This window comes from Filicampus tigris, chromosome 19, assembly GCF_054856515.1.
Source record: "Filicampus tigris isolate MCC_2025a chromosome 19, RoL_Ftig_1.0, whole genome shotgun sequence".
Lineage (NCBI taxonomy): Eukaryota > Metazoa > Chordata > Actinopteri > Syngnathiformes > Syngnathidae > Filicampus > Filicampus tigris.
Window position 1 is genome coordinate 3155910 of NC_141235.1, and position 27552 is coordinate 3183461.

The window sequence follows — 27552 nt, forward strand, 5'->3', positions numbered from 1 at the left end:
TTGTTGTCAGTATGTATTTATTTGAATAAAAAGTGCATTTTTAGCTAGCAATACAGACCCCAAAAAAAAGGCTGAATAAATGGCGTGCATATATTTACATTTGGCTACCAGCATAAATGTTGATCCATGCTACAATCTCCAGGATGACTCGTAGCCAATTAAAGACAGTCAGTGGTTTCAAACTTTAGACTATTTTCAGTGTACAAGAGCAATTAGTTGACTGGCCAGAATGTTACCACATTTAAATGCTTCCCTCCATTTGTAGCACAACAAGTCTTTGACGGTATCCAGTGGTTTCGGAGAGCACGCTCTTGTGCGCAGGCTGATGATTTCATGCGGATTTATTTGATTGTCTGGTCTAAATAACCAGCAGTTCCCAACTAAAAGGCCTCATTTCCACCAAGCAGTACAGTTTTCTTCCCCCCCCCCCCAAAAAAAAAAAAAAACAAAAACCCAAGTTTGTGAAGGGTACCATGACAGGGAATCAGTACACAGTTGCATTTTTGCAGCCCTCTGCTACAGTACCAAATTCATTGGCCAACAGTGAACGTCCTCTGTGCATCAATGGGAATGGAAGAACACAAGTGAGTTCAGGTATGGAACCGTACATTGAGAAATTTAAACTGGACTGTACTACTTGGTGGATACAGTTAAGGGACGGCCGCACAGCCTTAAACAGGTTGACTCGAAAAAAAATTGGACTCTCTTCTTTAGGTGGTGGACTTCTTTTCCCACTCCTGTAATGATAAAGCAGGATTGAATTAAATATGATTTGGGGTGCAAGCAACATTTTGTGGCATGCATGCCTTAAGTCAGACATAATTTATTGTTGTGGAATTACAGCAACTCGTTAGTCAACCAGCATCAGATTGTTACACGATATTGCAGTGTATTGCTGTTTTTGTTTTTCACAGAAACTTGAGTTGTGTAAGCAGGTCTCACTTTGGCTTTCTGTAGCACTTTGCCTTTGGTGGCCATGATGGACGCGGGTCTGTTCTTAAGTGCGGTGGCCGAATTGACAGGAGACGGTGGTTCTGCACCGGTGGGACTGCCGGAGACTTGGCAGGAGGATGATGAGGATGGCGATGGCGCAATTTGGGGAGAAGGCGGAGTCGCTGTTTTTGTCTGAGGGTGAGCAAAAAACTTTAGTTAATCCATGTGTTAATACTAAGACTTAAAGTTCATGGCGGCTCACCGTGGATGCGTCCTGGAGGTTGCTGTCCAGTGTGGTCCCCAATGTGAAAGGCCCGGCCTCCACCTTCTTTAGGCTCTCCTTCACTTCCACCAGCCGCAGCTCCACCTCCACACGCCGCCGCTCAGCTTCCCGACTGGCCTCCTCGATCTGCTTCAGCCGAACTTCCAGTGAGCTCTGATGCTTGGCATCTGAAACACAACATGGACCCCTTCATAAGACCAAAGCCAATTAAACATAACTCTAATCTTGTAAATTCCTGTAAAAAAAAAAAAAACCCAAGACATTTCTTTAGAAAAAGTTACCTGAGATTGTTCATGTTTTCAAGAGAGAAAAATTATAATCTTCACATTTTCCAACATCTCGACTGGATTACTATAACGCGTTTTAGTTTGGAGTCATCCAGTCCTCCCTCAAACGTCCTCAGTTGGTTAGACTATATGTATTTGTTTCTGTTACATTTAGTTGCTGTTAGGATTTTGAAAGGAAAAAGTTGAGAAGTTGTGATTTACCTTGACAGGCACTGAGCTCCTCTTTGCTTTCCCTCCGTTCCTTTTTCAGGCTGGCCAGGCTGCTCCTGACCTCCTCGCGCTCTCTCTCCAGTCTCTCGCGCTCGTCGCTATAGCGCAACAAGTCCGCCTCTGTGCGTTTTTTGCCCAGCTTCCCCTCAACAGCACTGGGGCAGCCTGGAAATCAACATCCAACCCAAAAGTCAGCCTGGATCACTAAGTATGCCTGCACAAGAATTATTTTGATGTTATCTTTGAAGTACAGATTCTTTTTTCTTTCTTTCTAAACAAAAAATAAAACATAATGTGAATATAAATTCTGAAATTTAATGAATGATATTTTGTTTGTTAATGTTTAGTTACAGAAGGGGAATTTATGATTAGGTGATCCTAAAATTGTGAATGGGTGAAGGTTCCTGTTGTAGAAGAGGCAGCCCACCACTTGAGGGAGCCAAACACATGCTTTTTAAAAATGTTGGATACCCTACTTGCTGAAAGGTGTGAGTGGTGTGTTACCCCCATTTGATACCCCTCACCTGTGCTAAACGCTTTAGGTCGGATCGGTTGAGGACTGAGATGAAACCCAGACGTTGTTTGAAGAGTCAAAGCTTTAGGTACCACCGAGGAACTCGACATCCTCTTGGGGGGCTCCTGGCTTTGCGGCAGGGTCTTGGAATTTGATGGAGTTTGCCGCTGTGTCTGAGTGGTGGGAGTTGTGGAGTGCTCTTCCTCTGCGTTGGCAGAACTGGAGTCATTTGAAGTAGATGTTGCATCAGGTTCTGGCAGGTTATTTGGACTGACCTGGAAATGGCACCAGAGTTTCTTTAGATACTTTGAACATCAAATTGAGTAAAATCTACTCCCAGCTATAGGGCTACCTCTTTATTTGGAATCATGGGGTCCTTCTGTTCCTCCAAGGGTTCAGGGGATTCTCCTGATGTTTCTTGTGCAGGAGATTCCTTTCCACCACCTACTACTGTATGTAAGAAAGACCGCACAGGTACCAGGTCTAGGTATACTCTGTTTTCAGGGTCCTCATCTTGAGCCGCCGTGTCTCTTGGGTCCTGTGCAGACATTTCATTTTGTTCTTCAATGTCCTTTTCTTCACTCTGTGGAAGACAGCCAGCAACAATATCCTGAAAAAAAACAGAAAGGAAGCAGTACAATAAAACTGAAAGTAGAACGTTTTGACCAAAAACCATTGTTCATTAGTTGGGCTAACAATTCTTTCTAATGGTTGAGACTCGTGAGGACTTGGGGAAACCCATTTGTACCTCTGGATCAGCTATTGACGCCACGTCGTCATACAGCTCATCTGGGTTCTGAGGGGTGGAGGGCAGGGCGTCGATGTAAGTGTTTGGCTCGGAGTAGCGCCTCTGCATCAAGCTGTAGACACAAATAAACATTTGAAACCTTAGCACGGTGATTCTCAGACATTTTTGGCCCCATGCGACCTTGGCGGATACGTTTTTTTTCATTGACTTACTATAATGACGTCTTTGCTGCATTGACGATGCTGCTGATCCTCTCGGCATTGACGTAGTCGTACGTTAGCTCCTCTGGGTCTGTCTTACTACCTGTCTGAGACAGCAAGAGTCCCAGCCAGTGGCCCATGACCGCCGACGTTTTGGCCTAGAAGCACACACACACACACAAATCTGAATCTGTGTGCACTCTGTATCAGTCTCGACTCCCCAATGTCTTGATCTTTACTTTATGGACTCTTCCAAGGTTTAGATGTGATCCACCAAACCAAACCCAAGACATTTTTACAAACAGTTTCTTAAAGGGGAAGTCAACCCAAACCTATTTTTTTAAGAATATGTTGCACGCCCACTAGTTGAAACAAGGCAGTGATAAATATTGTGTTTCTGGAATAAGAGTTAATCCACCCGTTTTTAGTCATCTCTGGGGGCGGCCATTTTGTCACTTCTGTCGACTGAAAATGACATCACAGCTGCTCAGGTAGCAGCTCACCTGTTTTCTGAAGCTGAGTCGTGATTGGTCGTTACCCTTTAGTTGACAGAAGTGACAAAATGGCCGCCCCCGGATATGGCTAAAAAGGGGTGGATTTTGCTGCTCAACTCATATTCCACAAACTAAATATGAATCAGAATGCTGTGTTTCAACTAGTGGGCCTACTGGGAACATATTCTTGGAAAAAAAAAATGTTTGGGTTGATTTCCACTTCAAAAATCGTTCATGTCTGCATGGCCCAATGGGATTTATGGTGAATGCTTGGAAAAATATGTCTTACGAAGCCTACAGATGAGACATTAAATACTGTTGTCGATGCTCAAATATGCAGCAGGGAGAAACTGGAGGGCTTTTTCCATTACCAAATCCCCGTACATCCCCGCCCTCCACCAGATGCACACACACACACACACAACACATGGACCACCACCCTTGCTCCAGTGAGGACAGTGTTTACTTCATGTAACCGTGCACATGTTGTCTTGCAAAAATGCTGACACTTTTTTTTTTTTCCCCCCCTTTTTAATTTTCACTCCAGACGTTTTTTTTCATCTCGGAGCTGTTGTTTTCAGAACGAGTGAGACCACCTCTCGGACGACGTAAGTGCTCATCTGGGTCAAATATACATCCAAGGCCTACGTCAGCTTGTATATCATCAGCACCTGACCCAGCCCAGCAGCCCGTCACTTCGCCTTGCTGTTAGTGACATTTTAATGAAAACTGTCAGAGGACTCGGGTGTTGTGTGTCAAAACATTAACTGAGCAATGCTTGTCTAGCGGGATTTCATAAAGTTATGCAGGATAATTAGAGCTCACACATTTCGAGTCACTTGAAAAAGGTTTGTTTCTACATTATGTCCTATTAACCGCCCAAGTCATGTGCTTCTATGACATGGAAATGTGGTTCAAATATGAAAAGTGCTCAATACCTCCAGGGTGGCCAGCTGCGTGCCGCTCATGTCGATCCGGAAGGAGTAAAGGTGTTCCGGGCTGGGGTCTGGCGAAACCTGGCAGCCCTCGAGCTTCACGGCAGGTTGGCTGACTTTGCTCTTGCTCTTGTCCTGGTAGAACCACAACTGACCGTTCTTGATGAGGCACCAGCACGTTCGCCACTGGCTGTTCACCAGCACGTTGAGGTAGCCTGACAAAGGACGTTGGCAAATTCAGATCAAATTTCACAATCGGTAAATTGATTTATTGCAAATAGTACGATTGATGAACAAAGCATCTTAAACAATTTTCCATATTTTTTTTTTATATATGCTTTTTATTTTACTAATATTTTTGTTGATTATACTACAAAATTACACAGATTTAAGAATGAGAATGAAATATTTGATTACTACAATTATTTTATGTGTACATTTGAACAAAGTTGTGAAAGCTCACCCGAAGTTTCGACACATTTCGCTGCGCTCTCCAATGACGACACTTTTTTCTTTCCGATGTTCATCAGGTTGCTGAACTTCAAACCTGCACTGTATTTTTTCTTCACTGCAAAAGAAAAGTTGACAGGTGCCTAAGCAGCGGCGCACGAGTCTGCTTAAATTTTGGTGCGGGAGCTTACCATCTTTCTCGGGAGTCTCAGCATGACTGTCGGTGCTGCTGCCGCTTTCCGAAGCCACTGAGTGTCGCTCGCCTACCTCCCCCTGTCACACAACCAACCGCATTTCAGAGTTATGGTCACATTTGTGTGGTCCAAATCTACCAAATTCACATTTTATTTTGACCTTAGTGCAAATGAGCCTCGGCGAGTCGGAGACAGAATGCTGCAAGTCGCCATTTTCAATCGGCTTGGGACTGATCTCCTGGATCACCTAATGAGCAGAAAGTAGCATGCCGCAACACAGTCATATTTTTGAGACATGTTAAATTCAGACCTACAGGACTTGCCAAGGAAAAACTAAGGTAACGGGCCTGTATTCGTTCCATGTTTGGTTATGTTGTTTCCCTAAAATACAGCATTCTCAATTTAGTCATGCTGATAGTTTGTAGAGTGTGACAACGCTGAAACAAAAGCAAAAACCTTGAGCCACTGCTCCGTCTGTTCCTTGCTCTGCAGCCCCAGCACGATGGCCTCCCCTCCCACAGGGACAATCTTCAGCTTGTGCTCCTTCCTCTTGAGCTGCTTCTCCTTGTAGGTAACGCTGCAGCCTAGCAGGCTGACGTCCAACAGTGGCGTCTGCTCCTTGGAGCTCTTGTAGCACTGAAAGCAGCAAAGAGGACACCAATGGGTACATATGCACTTTTTTTTGCACACATTTTCCTTGGCTCTCTTAAATTTAAGGATCTAACTTGTCACTGATCAAATAATCAGTATTGCTCACAAAAATTCAGTTTATTATCTTCTGGCTGGTGGGGCAGGTAATCTGGAGCCCTATGCATTCTGCCTAGCAACAAGTGGCCAATCAAGTGCACCCCCCCCCCCCACCCCCCCTGACTTCGATTTTCTCTGTCGCTGCAACTGCTAAATGGCTAAAATAAGATAATGATCCAGTTAGTCTAGAAAAAAAAAGATTATGAGCAATTCTGTGAATTCATATTCCCTGCTAGATAATGAAAATGCTATTCAGATGATACATTTGTTGCATTACGATTGAGGCTTGTCAAGTCTGCCTAGCGATCAATCAAACATGTCCAGAAGAAAAGTGATTTTGTTGTGTTTGCTTCACTGTAGCTAAAAAATAAATAAATTAAACTTTACTACAAGATCATTTGACTGCATTGATTTCTTTTTTTCTTTTTTTTTTTTTTTTTTTTACCAGGAGACGGTGCTCTTTGATGACACACAGTTGCTTGGCCCACTGGCCTAGCCACTTCTTCCTCCACAGGAAGGCACAAATGCGAGCATCTTTCATCAGCTCGATGGACGCCTCGGCTGATGGCCACTGGTGCTGCGCTGACAGCGACTTTCCCCTGGTCACCACTTCCTCCTCATCGTAGGACTCGTACGAGCTGCTGACCGCCTCGCCGTCGTCTGGGAAGTAAGAGTGACACTGCAAATGAATACATGGTGATAGGAACAGCAAGTTGGAAAGACAGACCGATAGCTACCGCGGCCGATAGCAGCATAGACAACGCTGTCAGAGCTGGCCACTCGCAGCCAACGCCTCAAGAGGAGGCTTTGCAGGTCTGAACAAGAGCCACAGGCAGCAGAAGAGAAGAAGGAAAATAGTGACAGGCAGTTTAATGCACAGTGAGAATACGCCATGCATGGGCCTCGACATTAGCGACAGCTGCAAAATTAAAAGGGAGCCAACCTCGTACCTTCATTGGGACACTTGGCTCAAATTTTGACATTAGGATTATATTATAGGATTATATTTGGATCTTTGGGTTTCATTAGATTGTGCAGGTGTCCGTGAAGAAAGTAAAGCATTGACATGAGCCGACAAGAGGGAAGAATAGTATCGCACGCAGAATTATTGAGGGCCAGTTCTTACCATTGACGGTTTCCTCATAAGGCTGAGCCTCCTCGTAGTAACTCTCTGAGGCTTCCAAGCAGGGCGGCGCCTGGACGCCGGGTAGGGGAAAAGGTTCCCGAGTCACGGTGCTCTAATAGATTAGAAAAAAAAAACGTTATTGTTGTGGCTTCTCTAAAAATAGAAATAGAATATTAGAAACATCCCTACAAACTACAAGCCCCATGTTGCCCCCTGTATGAAAAAATACACATCTCTTACAATATAATAATAATAATAAATACAATATAATATTTTTTATCTTGCAGGAATACCTTATATAGCCCAAAAGTATTACATTTTTGCAGTTGACAACTGCTTTGTAATTTATAATGCATTATTGCAACCCCTGTGTTATCTTTTGCATTCTATATTGATGCTATGTCAAAAAGTGTCGGACCTTCATAAAAAGTGTAATATTTTTGCTCTTGATGTGAGGTCTCAAATCCTACACCAAAGACGCAAAATGTGTCAAAACACCTCGATTAATGAGAATAAGTCCATGGTAACCCTTCGGTGGGATACGATGACGTTACTGAAAACGCGCCAGAAGATGAAAGAGAAGAGCTTTCATGTGGGATTACTCAGATGATCTATACACCAAAAGGTATTTCAACTATTCCGCCGAGCGCTGAAACAAATCAGGTCACTTCAGTCCGACTGTAGCAAAGTCAACTCCGGAGAACTCGGTGTCAGTTTAAGAAACATTTTCTTCCCGCCGCTGATAAAACGTCTGATCTTAAGTCTTCCACTTTCTCAGGATCCCTCCCAAGGCACGTACATTCCCTAGCAAGATCACAGAAATGCGAGACGGAACAGATGAGCAGAGGAGGTGCCAATTACATACAAAGCAAGCCCTGGGGGAGGTTAGTGGAAAAGTAAGAAGGTTTTACAAAGTTGATGATCCACATGCATTTTAATGTGAAAAATTCATCTTTTGCCGATTATTTTCCCGTCAATAAGACGTTGAAGCAGTTCTGCTAAAAGGCTAACGACAATGGTACATTAATTTTGTTCCATGGCCTAGCACGTCACTCAATTTACTCGTAAATTTCCACCATTGAAATGGCTCGAGTGTGTCTTGGTGTTTTCCATTCACCCCATGAATACTCCATCCTACGTTTGCGACACTCTTTCTCCTAAGTACCGCAACGCATACTCTGTTACAAAACTTGCTTGGCAAATATATTTGTTGGTGGCAGTTGATGGTCGGATTCCATCCGATGAATATAAACATCCACAGCAGGAGTTAGATCTAAATGGTGCTCAGTATGTTGCAGCACAACAAACTAAGATGAAGGCGCGCAATTCTAAAGTCTGGATTGCATTTGTACTGAAGAAATCCCTTAACATTGGCGTCAAATTCCGCAATGTAGTCGGAGTGCAAACAGTGAACCACCAGAGAGGAGGCAAACACTTGTAGTTCAACCTTGCAGGAGGTCTGCCCTATATTTAATGCCAAAAGAATCTGTTGACTAAGCACTAATACTCTGTTTTACTGTACCTTCAAATTGGAGACGTTAACATGGAAGTATTTGACCTAACAGGAACTTAAGAAATCTGGTGGGTTTGTTTCTACTGTAAATCACACAGGAGTGGAAGCATCTGCTATTAATGAAAACAAGGCATTCCAAGGCAGCAGCAGCCTCCTGCCACGCCCACCTTATCACTATATTCCGAGATGGTGGAAGAAAAAAAAGCAAGTCGGCTAATGCAGACATTGACATTGGGTGCACACAGGCAGAACGTAGAAAATGTAAAGATGTTTTTTGTAGTCACATATGCTTTACTTTCACTTCAGCCCTCTTTCCTTTCATTGACATCTTCAGCGAGTGGATCCGGCAAAAGTAACAAAAGCAAGGAACAGGGGTGGTGGGGGAGTAATCGGGGTGTGGTGAAGGGGTTGAGGAAAAATACGAAAAGGCAGAAGAACATGGAAAATCCCTGGTTCCCATGCCAAGAATCTGCTGCAGCAAAAACAGTCTGAATCTGGGAGCGTGTAGTGGGAGAAGTCTCTTTTTTTCGTAACAGTCACTTTATTGTCAAGTGAAATGAAATTAAATATTCTCACTGACTGTTACAAGTTTGCTAAAACTAGAACACAATATATAAAAGGTCACCGATGCAGTTCATGTGTGTAAATGTGTGTCTGTACAATGCAGTGGTTGTACCTTGACTTATAAGATTTAATTACTTGACTGAGCTTGTAACTCAATTATCTTGTATTTCAAATGGTAAATTAGATACAGGATGCTGGGCGAATGTTGTTCACTACTGCCATCGAGCAGCGGTGTATCTAAAACTCACTGAACTCAAATTTTGGTTTGAAACACAAAGTAGAAAATCGACTGAGCGACGGCTCATAACGTGGAACACTCCCAAATGAAGGTACCGCGATATTTGGAAAGAAAGAAAACCTTTTTTCTTTGAGACTCTGAATTTGACATCAAATTTCAACGTTAAAACAATTCTGACCACCTTTTTATGTCACCCACTAACCACTATTCCGCCTTGCTAAATTTTGATGACGTTTGAAATAAACGGTTGTACAACAACCATTAGACATGCTTCCAAATTTGAGATGAAACATTTCTAATTAGTACGTGTATAGAAGGAGCAACTCCTATGTGCGGTCAGGTAATGTTACCATGACCTTTGAGTAAAACACCATTGCCGGCCAATCAAACTTGATTTCTGTTGTTCGCCAGCTGGCAGCAGCCCAAGTGCAGCCCACTGTGGACGTCTGCTTTCATTTCCCGAGCTTGCTGCTTCCAAAGCGGCACCATTACTATCTATAGAACAACTATTTTCAGACCATGCCGCGTCGACGCAATGATACTCTTCAAACGTTTGTTTACCAGTCGCATGTTGTAGATAAATGGGTGCATTTCATCTGGAGTGACACATTTTCCGTTGTGAGAAACAAAGACCCGTGTTTGAGAGATCATGGACATGCCTGAGGGCCTGGGATCCATTCAAGAGAAGAATGCGACCCTTGATCTGGTGGAAAGAGAGACCGGCCGGGTGAGGGTGAAGGTGGAAGAGAGCTGGTTCATTGTGGACAGGGCCGTCCTAGCGAGGCACAGCGACTACTTCCGGGCCCTCTTTCAGTCTGGCATGCTAGAAAGTAAGCAGGAGGAGCTGCACCTTAAAGGAGGGTTGCATGCAAGAGGTTTTCTCATCGCTCTTGCTGTCTGTAAGGGGGAGATTCCGACCCTCTGTGACCCGGATGAGCTTGTAGACGCTGTGGAGTGCGCCGCTTTCCTTCAGGTGCCATGTTTGAGTCGACATCTCTGTGATATTGTCGATTCGGACAACTGCCTCTTGCTTTACCATGCCGCCTACACCTTTGGGTTGGAGAAACTCTTTCACAGCGCCGCACTTTTCCTTTGCGATACCTTCAAAGACCTGCGGGAAACGGCAGAGGCAACCCTCCCCGAAGAGCTGCTGCGGTATTCTCAGTCGTTATCCCCGGCGTCTTACATCGCAATCGGTACCCACTCTCCTTCAATGGAGCTGCTCCACGACGCCTACCGGGTTGTGTGCTACCTCGATGAGAAAGAAGGACATTGGAAGCATCTTACACATCTCCCGACCCTCTGCAGTACTTCCATGTGTGGTGTGGCCGTGCTGAACAACCGACTCTACATCGTCGGGGGGGTTTATGGTTATGGAAAAGATGCTGTTGACGGTGCCTTCTGCTTTGATCCTGAATCGGGGGTTTGGACGGCTCTTCCAGGACCCCGGAGACCCAGATATGACTTCACCTTACTGGGGTATGAGGGCCGACTGTACGCAATCGGAGGCGAGTTCCAGAAAAGGTACATCGCCACAGCCGAGTGTTATGACCCTCTGAAGCAAGAGTGGACTTTTATACAACAAGCACCAAGGCCAGTAGCGTCGGCTGCGTGCGCCATTGCGAGGCGTCGGATGTTTGTTTGCTTCTGGAAGCCTCCTGAAACCACTGACATTTATGAGTATGTAGCGCTTGATGACGAGTGGAAACTTACCACCACCATGATCAGACCTCAGAGTTATGGCCACTGTATGGTAGCCCACAGGGACAATTTATACGTCATGCGCAATGGGCCCTGCGACGACTTTCTACGCTGTCTAATGGACTGCTACAATATCACCACAGCCCAGTGGACAGCCATGCCGGGGCATTACATCAACAGCAAGGGGGCGCTGTTCACCGCCATGATAAGGGGTGACTCTGCTCTCACGGTGAAACACATGCTAACGCTGGAGTATGTCATCAGCGCGGATGAATGGAAGCCCCGAAGGCAGATGAAGGGTTTTCCAAAAAGCGGATCACTCTGGACGTGTTTACTTAGGCTTCCCAAGACGGGACCAGCAATACCCCAGGTGGAAGCACAGGGGAAGGGAAAGGAAATGCCTTTGAAAGACAGAACGGAGCGCTCGGTAGATGATATGCTGGAAGTCTAACGTTTTTGGTGGGAACTTGGATATGATTCCATGAATCATTGGCACATGCTATTTGTTCTAGGGGTTGCATCATGTCAAAAATCGTCAGATTAGCAATGCTTCTGTAGGCCAGGGGTTCTCACATTTTTGGGGGGCCCTGAGATCCTTCGCAGGGGAGAAATATTTCTAATGATCCCCTTAGAAAAACAAAATTAAACACAACTAATGTGCACCCTAATTTCGGACCATTTCAGCCTAAATATTTATGACCTGTTTAATAGGAATTAACTTAACTGGGGCGCAGGGCTCAGGTGATAGTCTCTCACCCCAACGGTTGTGGGGTTGAGCCTCAGCAACTGTGACCATGTTGAATTGTCCTTCAACAATATATTGGACCCCCTTTTTATTTATTCATGCATTACTCCTGAGACCCCAGTTTGAGAACTACCTGCGTTTTCACCATTTATGCGAGTATGCGTCCAATTCGGGAGCTGCAAATGTTCCACCATACAGCTCCTTTCACCATTTCCTCCCCCCTCGAGTAATTAAAATGCTTCTGTGGGGGCGATACATTTCATGAAGCCTCAAGCTAGGGACATTGAGATTTGTGGAAATACAGCCTTCGGCAATTCTAATATTCTCAGTGTAGCAAAAGTAGGGATTTGTTTTTTGGATCCTTTCATCCATTTCAGTCCCTAAACTTTTTTGTTTTAAATCCAAAAATGTTGACATGTTGGTGGAGTCACTTACTGTTCTAGGGGGTGGCAGATTCGGAAGGCTCTTCTGTGGGACGGGGGCATGCCTGGATGCTTTTCCATTGACCAGGACATTTGGTCTTTCATCTAGAATGTAAAAGTAGCATGTAAGTGAACAGTAATATGAGCTTGCACTCTAAATATCTGGTCCTTCATGTGAATTCTGCCTTAACGCCATTTTGGGATGTCCACACCGGAGGGTGTATAGCTGGACTCAAATCCGATGAGACATGATCTGATTGGGGCTGTTTCGGATCACTTTCACTTTTGGGCGTATTGCGTTTCTTGACCTAGTTTTAGTTTAGTTTTCTTGCTCTTAATTATGTTATGCTGCAGCTAAACCGAAGGTGTGCAACTCTAAATTCTGACTTGAATAAACAATGTTGCCTTGTTTAATGAGTTTAATTTGGTTGGTGATCAAGTCTAAACACTTATCTCAAATCATCATGCCTTCTGGTGTGAAAAACCTTTAAGTCGGGTCACTCTTACGCAAAAGATTTACTGTATAGTGTAAAAAACCATCAAAGAAACGATCACATAAAAATCTGCCAAATTGTGGGAATGAGACCATTATATAATGGGTGACCGCCGTAGTCTTCTGTCTCCTTGGTTGCTGCTGTGTTGAGATTGTCCAAGTGGGTCAAACGTTACAGTGGACATGAGTTATTGCACCTCACGCTTGACGGGACGGAATTCAAGTGAAAAGCAGACGCAAGCTACAAACACAGACAAGCCCTAACGCGCCCCCCCCCCCCACTACCATTTCCTGTCTGTTTCTTCATAGCTCCTCGCCATCTGTAGCTGCCTTGTTTTGTTTGGACTACAAGAAAGAATTTGGTTTGAGACGATTTCTCCCCCTGTATTGTTCTTGAGTTTTGTTTCGGAAAGACACTTTCAATGGAGTCGTGAGATTCGAGTCTGCTGAATAATTGATCAAACATGTTTTGTTAATAGGGCGTCACTGTATTCTGTTGGATTAGCTGTTGGCAATGACACAGTATGACAAAATTGCTCCAATTGTCAGCCGAGCATAATTACAGGAAGTAGCTAACAGCTTGCACACAACTTCTCTGTCAGAGTTATGGCTGCACTAGGTGTCCATGACACACTAATATATAGTGGTAAAACCATATTGCTGTGAGATTATCAATTTGATCATATATTGATTGATTTATTTATTTTTTCAATTTTCATATGCTTTTTTTTTGTTTTACTTGTATCACGTTTATCATGAATGACAAAACTACCTGATTAAAAAATAAAATAAAATAACGAGAAGCAAAAATGTTCTGTTTTTGTGAGGATTTCACATAAAACAATTCAAAATGTTTACCTTTCTCCTGCTGTTCCTTGCTACCAACAACGACTTTATTCATGTAGATGTACTCCTCATCCGCACCTGTGAAGGCCACAGAAAGACTGAAGGAGCATTAACACTCAAGCTACAAAATTAGAATGCATAAGATGTACGATACATTAAAAAAGTGATAAAAAAAAAATATATTTTATTAAATATTTAATTAATTTAATTGTAATTCCAAAAAATATAAAATAAAGATCTTACAGTTTAACATTTTAATCAATTTAATTAAAATTAATCAACAAAGTAAATTAAATGTACAAATACATATAAACATTTTATATTGATAAGTTCAAATGAATAATATACTGAAAATACAATCACAAATGAAATATTAACCATTTTATAAATTGACTTCATTGTAGAGGAGTAATTGGACAATACAGCTTTGACAATGTCCCATAAACAGTTCTCAGAAAAAAAGTGCGTGGTAGCTGGTCACCGTAACCTTGCAGAAGAGAATCTTTCCTAATTGATTTCATTTTTGCTGACCAAGAAGGCACCTACAAAGGCAGCTTTTGCTGTTAGAATCCTTTGAAATTGATATCTTGGGCGGAAAAGTAAACAAAAAAGAAAGAAAGAAAATAGAGAATTTCTGCCTGTGTTTGGAGGGATGGTGTGCTATTTATAAACTGCTGCTCAAAGGAAGTGAGCGTCCCCAGTGGATGAATGCGGCTTTGGAATAATCATACAGCTAAGAGCCAGGAGAGGAAGTGCAGAGGAACAAATCCAAGACCTGAACATGGAAAGGGAAGACTGTTCCAGTGTGTTGGTGTCACAAAACGAGAGGGGACTCGCTGTGACTTTTTCAACCCAAAATTCATTGCGAACCTCGGGGGACATTACAGTTGAGTTTTTATTGAGTCCTCAGAGGGCCATACTGGATTTACAATTGATTCATGATGGGCTTTTTATAAGCGTTCGCCTGAGGTATCATTTGCTTTTAGAGTTACATGACAGGCCCGAAAAAAGACAACTTTGAAAAAAGACAACACACACACTGACCATCTCAGCAGTGTTTTTCTTCTTTTTTTTCTTTGAATCCTAGTCTTTGTGGTCATTTACCGGTAGGGTTAGGGTTATTTTTAATTTATTTAGTTTAGCCCATTCTCTGTTATTTGCTGAAAAACTCACCTTTTTCTTCTTATGCCAAAAACCCATGTTTTGGCGCCATCTTGGTGCTAAACAACTATTTTGACGTGAGGGGAGGACCTTCATTTAGTCATGCCACAACCTTGTCTAATAAAAAGGTGCTTTGCCACCATCTTGTGGCTACTATAAACAATTACAAACCAAATTTTGGTTAGCCGTCTTTTTTCAGAGACTTTTAAAAGGCGTGACGTGGCCCGGTGAGTGACGTGGGCGCCAGTGAATGAGAGTGTTGGCCGGCTGTTAACTGGCTGACCCATTAACACTTAGACCTATCACGCAAATGCATTTTATTATCGGCTTTTTTAAGGTGGTATCTGTTTTAACAAGTTTGAGAACCGCTGTTCTCCAGAAAAATTAGCGAGTATATTAATGGTAACTCGCGAATTGGCGCGTTTTTACAGTATTCCTCTGAAGTGAAATGCCTCCCAGATCACCACGATGTCAAACAAGCTCTCCTTTGACTAATAGTCTTCCCGACTTGTATTTTGTCATGTTATGGTATTTGTCATACAAAGCTACGCCGGTTGGTTAGCCGCATGCCATTTAAACTGGCTTCATCAGTTCTCCTCCTTATGTAACGTGCGGTCGCCGACTTTATTTCCCACAAATTCACTGAACAGTGTGATTCAGCACTTGGCTATCTGACAATCCACTGCACTGAGTTATTTTGCTATTTGTCTAACCACCGTGTAATTATTACACTCTTGCAAGCCCTCACCATCAGATACACTCGAGCCGACTGAAGCGTTGTTTGCGAAATTACCCTGGCATTTAATTGGAGTACATTTGTGTTTGCTTTTTACGCCGACACCAGCCAAACTGAATATATCTCACTGCATCACAGGGTAATACTTGTTTATTTTCCTTGCTCATGGCTCTGACACTTAAAACATGAAACTGCTGGTGGGCTGAAGTTATTTATGGTGGCTGGAAGGCTGTTTCCATGCGAATTTTTGGGGTGTATTGTTTAAACGTGTTCTCACGAGAGTACAGAAATTGGAAATTGTACAAGTGTTGAAGCCAGAGGCCTGTTTGCTTCAAGAACAGAGTGTCCACAAAGTCTTGACAGCTATTATATATATATATATATTTTTTTTTTAAATAAAAATGTCACTGTTGCATAAGATTTTTTTTTTAATTGGACTTGTCCTGTGAATTCTTCCCAGCAGCAAGCCACAGCACCAGTCACAAGTATCGAAAAACCTCTTAAAAATGTGCAGTTTTTTGTTTGGACTTGCCCTGCGAAATTTGCCTAGAAACAAGCGGAATTTGCAAAACAACTAGTGTCAGCCCAGTAGTAACTGTGGAAAATCTTCATAAAAACTTGACTGGTGCATGGGAATTGTATTTTATTTTTTTTACATTAAACTTTATCTGCCGGCGGCTCCAATTATGACTATGGAAAACCTTAAAAAAAAAAAAACTTGGTTGTGCAGAGGATTAAAAAAAAAAAAAAAAAATGTATTGGACATGATCTGCCTAGCAACAAGCCTCAGCCCAAACATGACCATGGAAAAGCCTTCTTACTCGTACCGTTGGACGCAGAGTAGGACTGGAGTAGGTCAGAGAGCAATCCCTTGTGGATGGTGGCGTTCGCGCTCAGGGTCTCTTTGTCTAGGATGAGCAGGAAGTGGTGGAGCTCCATGAGGAGCTGGTCCAGCACTGCGAGCACAAACAGAATAAAGATGCTCAACAAGAATGAAAATAAACTAGCGAGGGAGGATTTGTCTGTTAGCGCTTGGACTTCACGCCAGCATTTAGCATGGGAGAGACCAACTTTTCAGCCTTGACGTGCCTCCCACGCACGTCCTTCGGGGTCAGGCCGTGTGGGGAGCTCTTTGTGTCTGTCTGTGGGCCTCGTCAAAAGCATTCAGAGGCCCTCAAGAGTGGGAGCGCGGATGAAAGACGTTCTTAAAGGAGAAGGTGGAGCGGATACTTGTACTGTTCTTTTTGTACCAAAAGGCCGCGGTGTCAACGTTTGCTTCAGGGCCTCGCGCTAGCGTAGCTGTCCAAATAAGCAACCGTCAAGCGGTTTGTCGCTCCCAATTGAAATTTTGTGTCAAATTGACAAAAAACTAATTTGGTGTACTTTGTATTGAAAATGAGAATTCAAACTATTTCATTTCATCGAACACAATTCCACTAGTTTAATGTTAAGATTGCGAAACACCGTAGATGGGCTAACTTCAGAAATGAGCAAAGATGTTGAGGGTGGGGGAAACAATATTTACTGCTAACTTAACACTCTGTACGAAGCAAATATTAAAATGTGATACAGTGATGCCTTGAGATAGGAGTTTAATTCGATCTGTGTCTCTTGTAACTCAAAACCCAAGTTTTTCAAATAATGTTTCCTTGTTGAAATGAATAGAAATGCAATTAAGATAGCAAACAAAGAAAAATGTCTTTTGAATAAGGAAATTAATGATCTATAATATTGTTCTTTATAAAAACTTACAGTAACAGTTAAAGGGGGAATCAACCCAAACACATTTTTTTCAACAATATGTTCCCATAAGGTCCACTAGTTGAAACACGGCATTCTGATTAATATTATGTTTGTGTAATATGAGTTAAGCAGCAAAATCCACCCCTTTTTAGCCATCTCAGGGTGCGGCCATTTTGTCACTTCTGTTGACTGAACATGACCAACTGTTCTACTCGTACATTTTTCTGTACTTTGCTTTTGGTAGAAAAGCCTAGCAAATCCTCAAACATTTGTTGCTGTACTTAATGCATGTCTCCTTGACCATTAATGCTCCGCAACTACTTGAAAGTCCAAAGTGGAAGCAAAGACCGAAGAGAGAGCGAGAGTTGCGCCATCCTGAAATAAACCATCTCTGCGGTCAGCCGTGGGCTCAGCTTCCAAAGAAGAACCTCAAAGGCTGCTCTCTCTTCAAAGTGTCACTCTCTTTTAATGGCTCTTCCGCCTCACATTGACCGCTAACCGAGCCTTCAAAGTGAGAAAACGGGAAAGATGCTTTTGCAACACAAGGTGTCAAATGCTGAGCTTTACATGTTGCAGATGACGAGAGCTCCCCCCCCCCCCCCCCCCCCCAAATCCCAGAGCAGCTGGGGTGTTTTTTAATGACTTCTGCTCACGCTGGGTCAACTTGGGCTGAGGGGCCCCGTGTGAGGAGCAAAATACTGGAAGAGCCTTTCACAACAGGAAAGCACAAAATTGCCTAAACAGAAGACCTAGGGTTTGTCGGCCTTTGAATTTTATACCAGGGGTGGGCTTGTGGGCTACTTTGTTCTCTAATCCAGCCAACCAAGCATTTACATTATCTAGCGTCCTGTAATGCAGTGAACCGTCTCGCATATTTGCCGATTTGCAGAAACACTTACATTTGCTATTTTGGGTGCCATTTTTTTTTAGCATCTTTGTGCCAAACAACTACATCAAACTGAGGGGAGGAGCCTCATTTGACCAAGCCATAGCCTTGTCCAATAGAAAAAAAGTGCTTTGCTGCCATCTTGCAGCATCTGTAGTCAAAAACAATCCTTTTAAGTTGGCTGTCAATTACTGTCAGATTTTGACTATTCGCCGTTTTTTTTCCCACGTATTTCTGTCATTAAATTATTAATATATATGCTTATTTATATATATTAAGTTTATTATATATTGATTTTATTCATATGGAACCTTTTTTACAGATAAAATTGTTATAGTTGTATTAGAATTTTAATCGTTTAAATTCTTCAAAAATATATAATAAGAAATATACATTTAAGAATTTATATTTTAGGAAAAAAAATCTATTTACAATTAATCAACCATGTATAAACCCATTGTACATTTTACCTGGTAGATTAATCAAAATATGAATAATTGTTAAATTTACTATACATATTGAACTGAACATTAACTTGATATATATTTAAGATATATAAATATTTCATGATTCATTCAGTTCTGAACAGCTCGATTAGCGAGGGTTCATAGAGCTTGAGGAACACGCACGCACTGATCCTAGTACGAATGAATGACTCATGTGGTGACCAAACTGGACTTTTGCTTTCACATTGCTCTGCTTCCACTTGTTTGTTTGCAGAGGTTGACTCAGATGAACTTTTGGTTGTGGGGGGCCCTGGGAAACAGAGTCAGCTGACAGGACACGGCGCTCTGTAGTCGCCATCCTCCGCTTTGGCCAGGCGCCAACCCCACTCGCCCTCCGCTCCGTATACGCGCATGTAAATTTGACTCGAGTCGGCTTTGTGAAACATGGTAAACAGGAAGAGGAATAATACGATCAATTGAGGTTTCCAAACATCTCAAGCATTTGGGGGGGAATTTTTCTAACTGGCGCCTGAGGTTGTCCTTCCTGTTTTGATTCATTAACAGCATTCAATAAACAACTTTATTTATATCGATTTGCCTCAAACTGAAGTCATCCATTGCTGATTTGGATGATTATTCCGTTAAAAAAACAGTTTTTGAACATGGTTAACTTTTTCAGGATGAGGAAACCCCCCACCTCTAAAAAAAATAAAATAAAAATAAATAAATTAAAAATCCTCCATGTTGGAAAATATTAATACTAGAATGCAATCAGGGCTTTCACATAAAAAAACAGAAAACAAAAATAAATAAATTTAATAAAAGTCTCCATTGTAGGAAATTGTATTTTTGTTTTGTTTCTGTTTGACTTAATTTGACTTAAGTCACAGTATTGATAAAAATGTTATAAATTGGATAGACAACAAAAATATTGCTTAAATTATGCACTGAAAAAATAAAATTGTTGCTCACAAAGACAGATTCCTTTTTTACTTGTTGCTAGGAAGAAGTCATTGGGCATAACCCTCATTCTCCCCATAGGCCAATAAATCAATTGAGTTTTTCGCATAAGCCATCGCTCATTCGATTCCCCCTTGATTTTCTAAGAACGCCTTAAAATTTTGGGGATGTTTTGGAGGGGCATTGGAACGGATTCATGGCATTTCCATTAATTTCAATGGAGAAGGTTGACTTGAGATACAAACAAAAAAATAACTAAGCATAGTGATACTATTGGATTCATTCTCACCAATTTTTCTATTAAATCACTCATTGCTCTGTATTATAAAATTCCTACTGTAGCACAAAGGGAGCTTAATGATTAATTTTCCTGTAAGGGCGTGAAAGTAGTATTGTAACTAATTGAATTCATGTTAGCACTCTTTCGGGTTAAAATTGTTGCAAGTAAATCACATTCATCTTAATTTGGGGGAGAAAACAGCTTTTTCAGTGATGCAATGTTTTTGAGGTTTGTCAACATGTATACACAATTTGAATTAAGTAGCAAAAGCGAGTCCAAGTGGGAGGGGTGTATGTGTGTGTGTGTGTGTGTTTTAGTCAGCGTGGTGATGCAATAAAGTCGTCCGAAATGTAAGATGTTTCGGCGAGGAGCTTTGCTGATTTTCGGACACTTCCAAAACGTCCTCTGGGGATGAATCACTCTCGTATTTTGGGATGCGGCGCGCACATGTGGAAAATAGCAGCAGATGTGCTCACACGGCTCTTTTCACATCTGGCCTTGCCACATTGCCTCTTTTCTTTTTTTTAAATCCCCTCCTCAGTATTTCTGTTTTCATTTATCAGTTTGGCCTTTCACTAGAATTTTGTAGGAAATTGTATAATGCAATGAACCCTACAAAAAAAAAAAAAAGGATGTACTGTAGCACACTTCCAAAACATACCTGTAATAGTGTGTTTAGAGCATATTTTGTCATTATTTCAAAAGCTCAGGATTTTGGAGTGTCCCTTGTTCATGTCTTGTCAACTCGTTAGGTTTTTGGTTCCCACTTGTTCTCGTCAGCCCCGGTTCCTTGTCAACCAATCGGCTCCCTCTAGCTGCTTGTGTCTTGATAACGTGTGCCTCGTTGTCTCATCATTTTGTTTGTGCTTATTTCCCTGATTTCTTTCAGTCGCAAGTCACGTCATTGTTATTGCAAGTCACGTTTCCCTAACCATGTCAGGTTTCCTGTTGTGGTTAGTCTTTTTTTGGGGTGAGATGTGGGTTGTTTTTTTTTTTTTACTTTGAGAGCGTATTATGAGTTCAGTGTGCCTTGTTTTCCCTTTCTGTAAGTATATTTCTCCAAATTTGAGACAGCCTCAAAGACAATTTTGCATCTCTGACTTTATAAAGTAGCCCCCAATTTTGTCTGTATTTTAGTAATGGCATATGCATTGCTCTTTGTACTACAAAAGTACCTTATTACGACAACTCCTCAAAAAAAGATTCGGTAGTCTACCTTCAAACATCAAGGTTGTACACCTGTTTGCAAACGTCACATGATGTCATGTAATGTTTGTAACTTATGATGGTAACTAAATGCTGTGTCGTCACAATGCTATTCTTTGAATTGAAAAGTGACGATCATGACAGTTAAGTGACCTTTTTGGTCTGTAGACATCAAGTAGTCAGCAAGAGTCTGCCAATGAAACTGCAAAATCCCAAGTCGAAAGGGAAGTGGGCACAAGAAGTAGAAGTGAAACATGACTTTTGCCTTGTTTGTGTGTTTTTCCATCCATGTGCTGCTTTAGATAATCTCGAAGAAGAAGAAACAGTAGTTTATAGTTTATCTGAAGGCTACTTGTGCCTTGTTTTTCCCTGTCTGGCTTGAAAAACTGGCTTGATGGAGGCCTTTGGTGGAAAGTTAAACACTCATTTGACCTCCATTGTTTGTTGGCAAAAGCCACTTCTCTGTCCTTGTGGAGCACTCTGGAGTCTGCATTTATTCTTTAAATAAAAAAAACAACAAAAATATTTCTCCTCTTTCGACGAAGAGGTAAAATAAAAAAAGTCAGTTTTAAAAAAAAAAGTTTCATATGTATTCCATCCTACTAAATTCTCATGATTTTTATATTAATAGCAGATTCCAGAGTCAGTTTTGTATTACATGTAAAGATGAAGGTGAACAGCTGAAGTTTATTCTTAATAGCGCCTTCAAGTGAAAATAGGAGTTCAGAGCTATGCTGATAAAAATTTAATTTACATTATTTTCAATAGTTGAAATGCCCAAATACTGCACGTTCATGTTTTACTATATAAAGTGCAATATTTTTTTTTATACAAAATCCTACAAAATTCTCATTTAAAAAGCACTTTCCTCCAAGAATTGTCAAAATGAGCACAAGTCTGTCTTTTTATATTCCTAACAAACGTGCAGTGCAAACCCTTTGTGAACCCCCCCCACTACTCCCAAATTTCCACATTCAACAAATTTCTTATCAGTTTTAGCTGAACAAAATCCTAATAAATTCTCATATCTATACGAAATTTGATGTTTTTTTGCAATCAAAGATCAAGGTTTCTCATCTGTAACGCATTCTCGGCATGGAAACATTTCGTCAAAAATGCCCATCTGTATATTTTGACGAGTTCTGAAACTTATGAGTCATCTGTCACATTAACTTTTTCTTCATCTTCTTTATTGCTCCTCACACCTCTTTCATGTGCGTATAAATCTCAGTCCATCCTATAATGTATGAAAACGTTCATGTTTGACCTGGCCCAGGGTCAGAGAAACTACCATAAAAACACCTTACCCACAAATGCTCTTAATATATAACGATAATAATAATCAGTATTTGTCGGAGCGTAGCATCCTAATGGAACAGGATAATCGCCGTCTGCGATCGCCATCTGTGTCAAATGAACATCTGCAGCGAAGACACGGTGATTACAAAAAGCCGCAAGTCAAAAGTAGCATATAAATCTTCTCGCATGAGCAAATAATAGTAACATTGTAATTTCAGTGTAGTTGTTCCAAATCGCGTCGCTCCAACTCAGCTTCTATCCGCCAGTGTTTTTTTCTCTCTCGCGCGTGCTCTCTCTCTCTCGTTCTAAAAACATCATCCAAAATATGTCACTTGATGCGTCACATTTAAACAATCATTAGGTACCCCTGCATCAAATAAGCAGCACATTGTTTACTGTTGTGGTTATAGTTTGATGCATGGCAGCCGAGAGCTATTTCCAATGTTTTCACAGTTGCGCATTTAAATAAGCTAACCTAAATATTAGTTATCTGTACAATACAGTGAAATTGTGCACAGTACCCACAGTCATTAACATATTATGAGCAATCAGATTTCCACTGTACATATGTATGATAGCCACTTTTTAAAATCGTGATATCGTGAAAGCTCCAAAAGTTGATCACGTCAACAAGTCTGTTTTGCGTTTTATCTGGCTTTTCTATGCGGTGATGGCCCATAATACCCATAGAAGAGGAAATGTAACATAATGTGACATGCAAGGCACTCAGTTGTTACTTCCGACGGGCGACGAATTGTGTGTTCATCTGTGCAGTATATGTGGTTAGCACGTCTGCCTCGCAGTTCTGAGGTTTTTGTGTTGGAATCTGGAATTTTCATATTCTCGCAGCGCTTTGCTGTTAGCCTCACTGACGATTCTAAATGTCCAAACAGGTAGTTAAAGGGTTTTAACATGGGCCTCAAAAGTGCCCTTTACAGGCCCATTTAGACTGGAAGCAAATAAAAACTAACTAGCAACGTCGAAACCCCCACCCCCAAACATAAAAAGCTCCTTCACTCACTTATTATCAGGTTAACGAGTGGCCGGCAGGGCCTGCGAGCGCGCGAACGTGCACGGCGCTTTTCTCATCCGAACGCCTTCAAAAGAATATCCGACGAGAAACAACACAACGTGCGTCTGATGCCGGGCGTTCTGCGGCCAGTAAACTGGCAGGAATGCCTTCTCGAAGGCCCGCAGGAGGCCCCCTCACCACCCGCTGTCAGGTAGCGGGAAGGCCGTCTTCCTTTTCATCATCTTTATAGGCCGCGCCAACTTCCTTAAATTACCTGCGCCCCCCGTTGAGGCATTGACATACTTTCAAGCGAGGCTTAATGCTGTGGCCTACTTTGCCGAGCTGACTTGCCGTCACATGCGAGTTTTAAGTCTTAACCTTCAAGTTTCAAGAAAGTCCCTTTGGTTACTGTGGCAAAAATGAAGCAAGTCAAGTTAAGTCCACACTGAATGTCATGCAAATCGAGTCAAGTCATTACTTGGAGTTCAGCAGGTTCGAAGTCATAAAGTCTTGCTCATTCACAGTGAATGATCGCTCTGTAGCCACTCGGCATTCACTGTCTGTGCGTAACCAGCTTCTGTGTTGTCCATTATGGTAGTGCCTTGAGGTACATGTTTCATGTGTTCCATGATCATGCTTGTAACAAGACTGTACGAAACATCTCAAATCATGCTTTCCCGGTGATTAGAAATGCCATTAATAAGATTCAGCTCCCCCCCAAAAAACATTTTTTGTCATATTTCTTTAAAATAAGGAATTCAGCACCTTGTGATATGGCACTTTATAAACACTTAGCCTATAGTAATACGTCATTAAGAATAATGTAAAGAATTAACTGTTTGTTCCTAACGGCTCATTCCATGTTCGTGGCCACTGGAGGGCAGTATAATGCAGTCATGCAGACAAAAACGAAGAATTTCACAACTATTGTTTACATTATAAAGTATACATGCCCGTGAGTATTATGTCTTTATATTTGCGTTGATGCACTGTTTGTATTCAAATATTGGTTGCTTTAAACATATAGACGCTATTCATTAACCTGTCTATGGCATTTTATCTTGTTTTTTTTTTTCTTAAAGCTAAGCAGATAAATTACTATTAAAAGCCATTTAACGTATATATGTGTGTATATATGTATACAGTATGTATGTATGACTATCTTTGCCTCATCTCTGTATGCTCTGGCCCAAAAAATCAGAAATCAAATGTGACCCCGTGTATAGCCGTTGCTCTGTATTAAATGTAAAATACCTATGTTGAAAATTAATGTGGAAACAGTGCCATCTGCTGGATGTGGTCAGGCTCTGCCCTGCAAACTTTTTTTTTTTTTTTTTTTTTTTTTTTCCCACGCACAGAGGATGGTATGCCGAGTTAATTCCTTGCCGGGAAAAGTCCTGATCCTCCTGAAACAACATCCGTGTTGCAGATGGACATGTGAGCAGCTTAGCTGAGCTCCCTTCTCCTCCTCTGAACTGATACCTGCCGCTTTCGAAAAGCAACGCACGATCTGCCGTCCCAAACAATGCCCAGCCTTGTCATCCCAGCACCTGCCGCCGCCTCCCTCCCCTCGGAATGTTTTCCAGGTTTCCCCGACCGTGCCCCATCACCCCGCCCGCCCCCGCTACCCCCCACCCCCCCACCCCCCACCCCCACCCGCACCGACTGCCTGCTGCTCTCGCTAAGATCCGATTCGGCGTCCTGCTACTTTGTGCCAAAAAAAACTCCCTCCCGTCTTCGGTTTCAGCCCTTTCATTTCATGACACAACTCAAAGTACACTTTCGTTTTCCTGCCCTTCAAATGACCTCGCGTCGCTTGTTTTCGCTGGAGTGCCAGAGCAACAAGTGGCGCTATTCGCTGGCAAACATATTGTTGCATGGCATCGGGCATGCGCTACCCCTTTGGGTGGAAACACTTGGAAGCAGTCCATCACTTGTCTTTATGTGCCATGCCGTTGCCTGATGATCAGTCCGTCGCTGGTCAACATGTAGAGTACGCACGCCGACACTGACAGCTCCAGCCCAGCCCTGACTCTATTGAGGACGGGCAATATAGGAAACGCACATATGGATTTTGACTTAAAAGAATATTGGGTGAAAAGCGGGATAGGCCAAGCGCTTTAATGTGGCCCGTCGTGAAATTCCACCGAGGAACTGTTATAAACAGCCCATGAATGCTCATAATAGATAATCCAATTTCCCTCGGAGGACTGAATCCCCCATTAATGAAATAACATGAAAGACATGAAAAAAACATGAAGAATTTGACATCTTCCAACACTGCTCCATTGAGACACACACACGCAGCGAGTGGGAGTAAACACAGACGAAGCAGCGACACTTGTTTCTTTCAAGTCCTCCTGCTTCCAGTCCAGTTTGACTGCTGGACATTGTTCTCCACCAATAAGGGCGAAAAGGGAAATCGGTGCAGCTAGCAAAAACAACCCTACCACCCAAAAAAGTCCCTGCCAACATGGCCCCTGTGTCGAGTTTGATTTTCCGTCGCTCTTACCATCCTGGGAGGGTTGCGATCAGGCCAATACGGAAGTGAAGTGCAGCATAAAAAGCGACGGGCGCTGTTGCTCATCACAAATGGACAAATAATAACCCCGGGAATGTGTGGAATGCTTTAGAACAATGTCTGTGCTATTGGAATCGATCAGTAGCCACAGTGCAAACAACTTTGCGGAACATTCACTTTCAAAATGAAAAAGTTTCACAGTAAATGTGAGCAAGTGAAAAGTGCTTCATCAAGCAGAATTTAGCAACTGTAATCAACTGCACATTTGGTCGAATTCATGCGTCATGGGGGTCATCGGCAAAGCCCGGGGGCAGATCTAACCCACCGCACTCATTTTGTGTGGTTTACTGAAGTAAATAGGAATGTAAATGGTCCTTTCTAAATGGATTGAGATGAAGTTATCATTTCGCTTCATTTTAACAGGCTTTACTAAATTCCTTCAGATCACTTTGACAGTAGTTGTATACTCAAATATTTGCTTGCCACTGTTTTCCATAGAGTTCTGAATTGAAATTCAAGGTGTTGTTTGTATTTTGAATAATCAAATGCAGCGTCAAATTTCAAAACAACTGCCTAAAGAAAGGCCGGGCTAGCTAATGCTAACATACAATGGAAAATACATGGACAAAAATAAATATAAAACTCCTCACAGGCATAATTCACAGACGTCAAGCCAAAACCTTTGCCCAAAATTGGTCATTTTCGTATTTCTTTCACAAATTGTTACCATTGGGCAGTTTCTGCGCGTTTGTGTTATTTTTCCAAAGGGTTTGTTTGTCTGAATTGATGCAATGTTAAGGTAATTACTCAATAAATATGCCACTCTTGGGCTTTCCCCGAAAAATTAGGGTTTTGGAAATGCACGACCAGCAATATTCAATCTTTAGCCTATGCAAAGAACGACTGATATTAATGCCGTACTGAGAAGCCAAGAAAGGAGCTGAGACGATGTAAAGTATATCCGTATGTCTAATACTGCCCCACGGTGGCCAAGGCGCACACATCGCAATGAGAAACCCACTGTGCATTAATGAAAGTGGCAAAAACTTTATTTTTAATTCGATATTATGGCACGTTTACAGAATATTTAGTCTAATAATATCAAGGTTTTGTTTTTTCGTGGAAATAAAATACTAAAACTTTTTCCGTGGTCAAGTAATGAATTAAACTTTTTTTTTCCCCCCCCAATGCACCACTGCACATAGTTCTCACAGTCTTAATTTCCCTCAGTAGGAAACCATAACCGCAATGGGGCTTGCGCTGAAAACGGACAGTTTCACACCTCAGCCTAAACGCACGGCATGAGCTACGGCATCTATCGACCACACGTGAATGTTCATCAACTTTCTCACCCTTGCTTACCTTTGTGCTTGTCCATTCCCTCTTGTCCCGAGGCGTCCCGCTCCACTCATACAAGCCGACTATCCCAAAAGTTTTCCGACAAGAGTGATGGTCGCCCCGCAGCCGCCAGCAGCGTCTCGCGCTCCCCGGACCCGCCGCTCGCTTCTTTCGGCCCCCGGAAAACACTCGGCTGCCTCGGTCGGGTATAGCGGCAGCACGCTCTCCACGTCCTCTACCGCTCTGTGCGATGTGGTGAGTGGCGCACCCCCCTCCCTGCTTACTTCTCCTCCTCCCTCCCTGACTGCAGCATCCACACAC

At 42.3% G+C, this 27552-nt stretch overlaps 3 protein-coding genes and 1 long non-coding RNA gene across 6 annotated transcripts in view; 3 read left to right on the forward strand and 1 right to left on the reverse strand.

Annotated features, from left to right (window-relative positions):
• On the reverse strand, positions 1-27500 carry afap1l2 (actin filament associated protein 1-like 2). 2 transcript variants are annotated; one of them, XM_086017216.1, is made up of 20 exons: positions 27256-27500; positions 16368-16496; positions 13656-13721; positions 12318-12409; positions 7122-7233; positions 6733-6810; positions 6441-6655; positions 5705-5884; positions 5409-5495; positions 5246-5327; positions 5068-5172; positions 4608-4819; positions 3188-3333; positions 2976-3087; positions 2580-2837; positions 2238-2502; positions 1705-1878; positions 1196-1383; positions 943-1125; positions 1-737 (listed from the first exon to the last, which is right to left on the reverse strand). In XM_086017216.1, exons 1-20 carry the CDS (start codon positions 27269-27271, stop codon positions 711-713), a joined length of 2727 nt encoding a protein of 908 aa, XP_085873342.1. In that variant the 5' UTR covers positions 27272-27500; the 3' UTR covers positions 1-710. The 2 variants fall into 2 exon arrangements, with proteins under 2 accessions (XP_085873342.1, XP_085873341.1); XM_086017215.1 differs by lacking the exon at positions 6733-6810.
• On the forward strand, positions 1150-6270 carry LOC147128901 (uncharacterized). Its single transcript, XR_015082656.1, has 5 exons — positions 1150-1362; positions 1754-1921; positions 4217-4862; positions 5135-5586; positions 5741-6270. It is a non-coding gene; the product is annotated as an uncharacterized LOC147128901 (long non-coding RNA).
• atrnl1b (attractin-like 1b) overlaps positions 6445-27552 on the forward strand; it is a 68375-nt gene continuing 47267 nt past the window's right edge. The window contains exons 1-3 of one of the 2 annotated variants that reach the window (XM_086017211.1): positions 6445-6662; positions 7900-8017; positions 27288-27486. In XM_086017211.1, coding sequence (XP_085873337.1) covers positions 27482-27486 — 5 coding nt within the window. In that variant the 5' untranslated portion in view covers positions 6445-6662; positions 7900-8017; positions 27288-27481. The remainder of the gene's footprint in view (positions 6663-7899; positions 8018-27287; positions 27487-27552) is intronic. The other variant, XM_086017209.1, reaches the window with a different exon arrangement.
• LOC147128903 (kelch repeat and BTB domain-containing protein 13) lies at positions 10086-11590 on the forward strand. Its single transcript, XM_086017223.1, has one exon. It carries the CDS (start codon positions 10086-10088, stop codon positions 11586-11588), a length of 1503 nt encoding a protein of 500 aa, XP_085873349.1. The 3' UTR covers positions 11589-11590.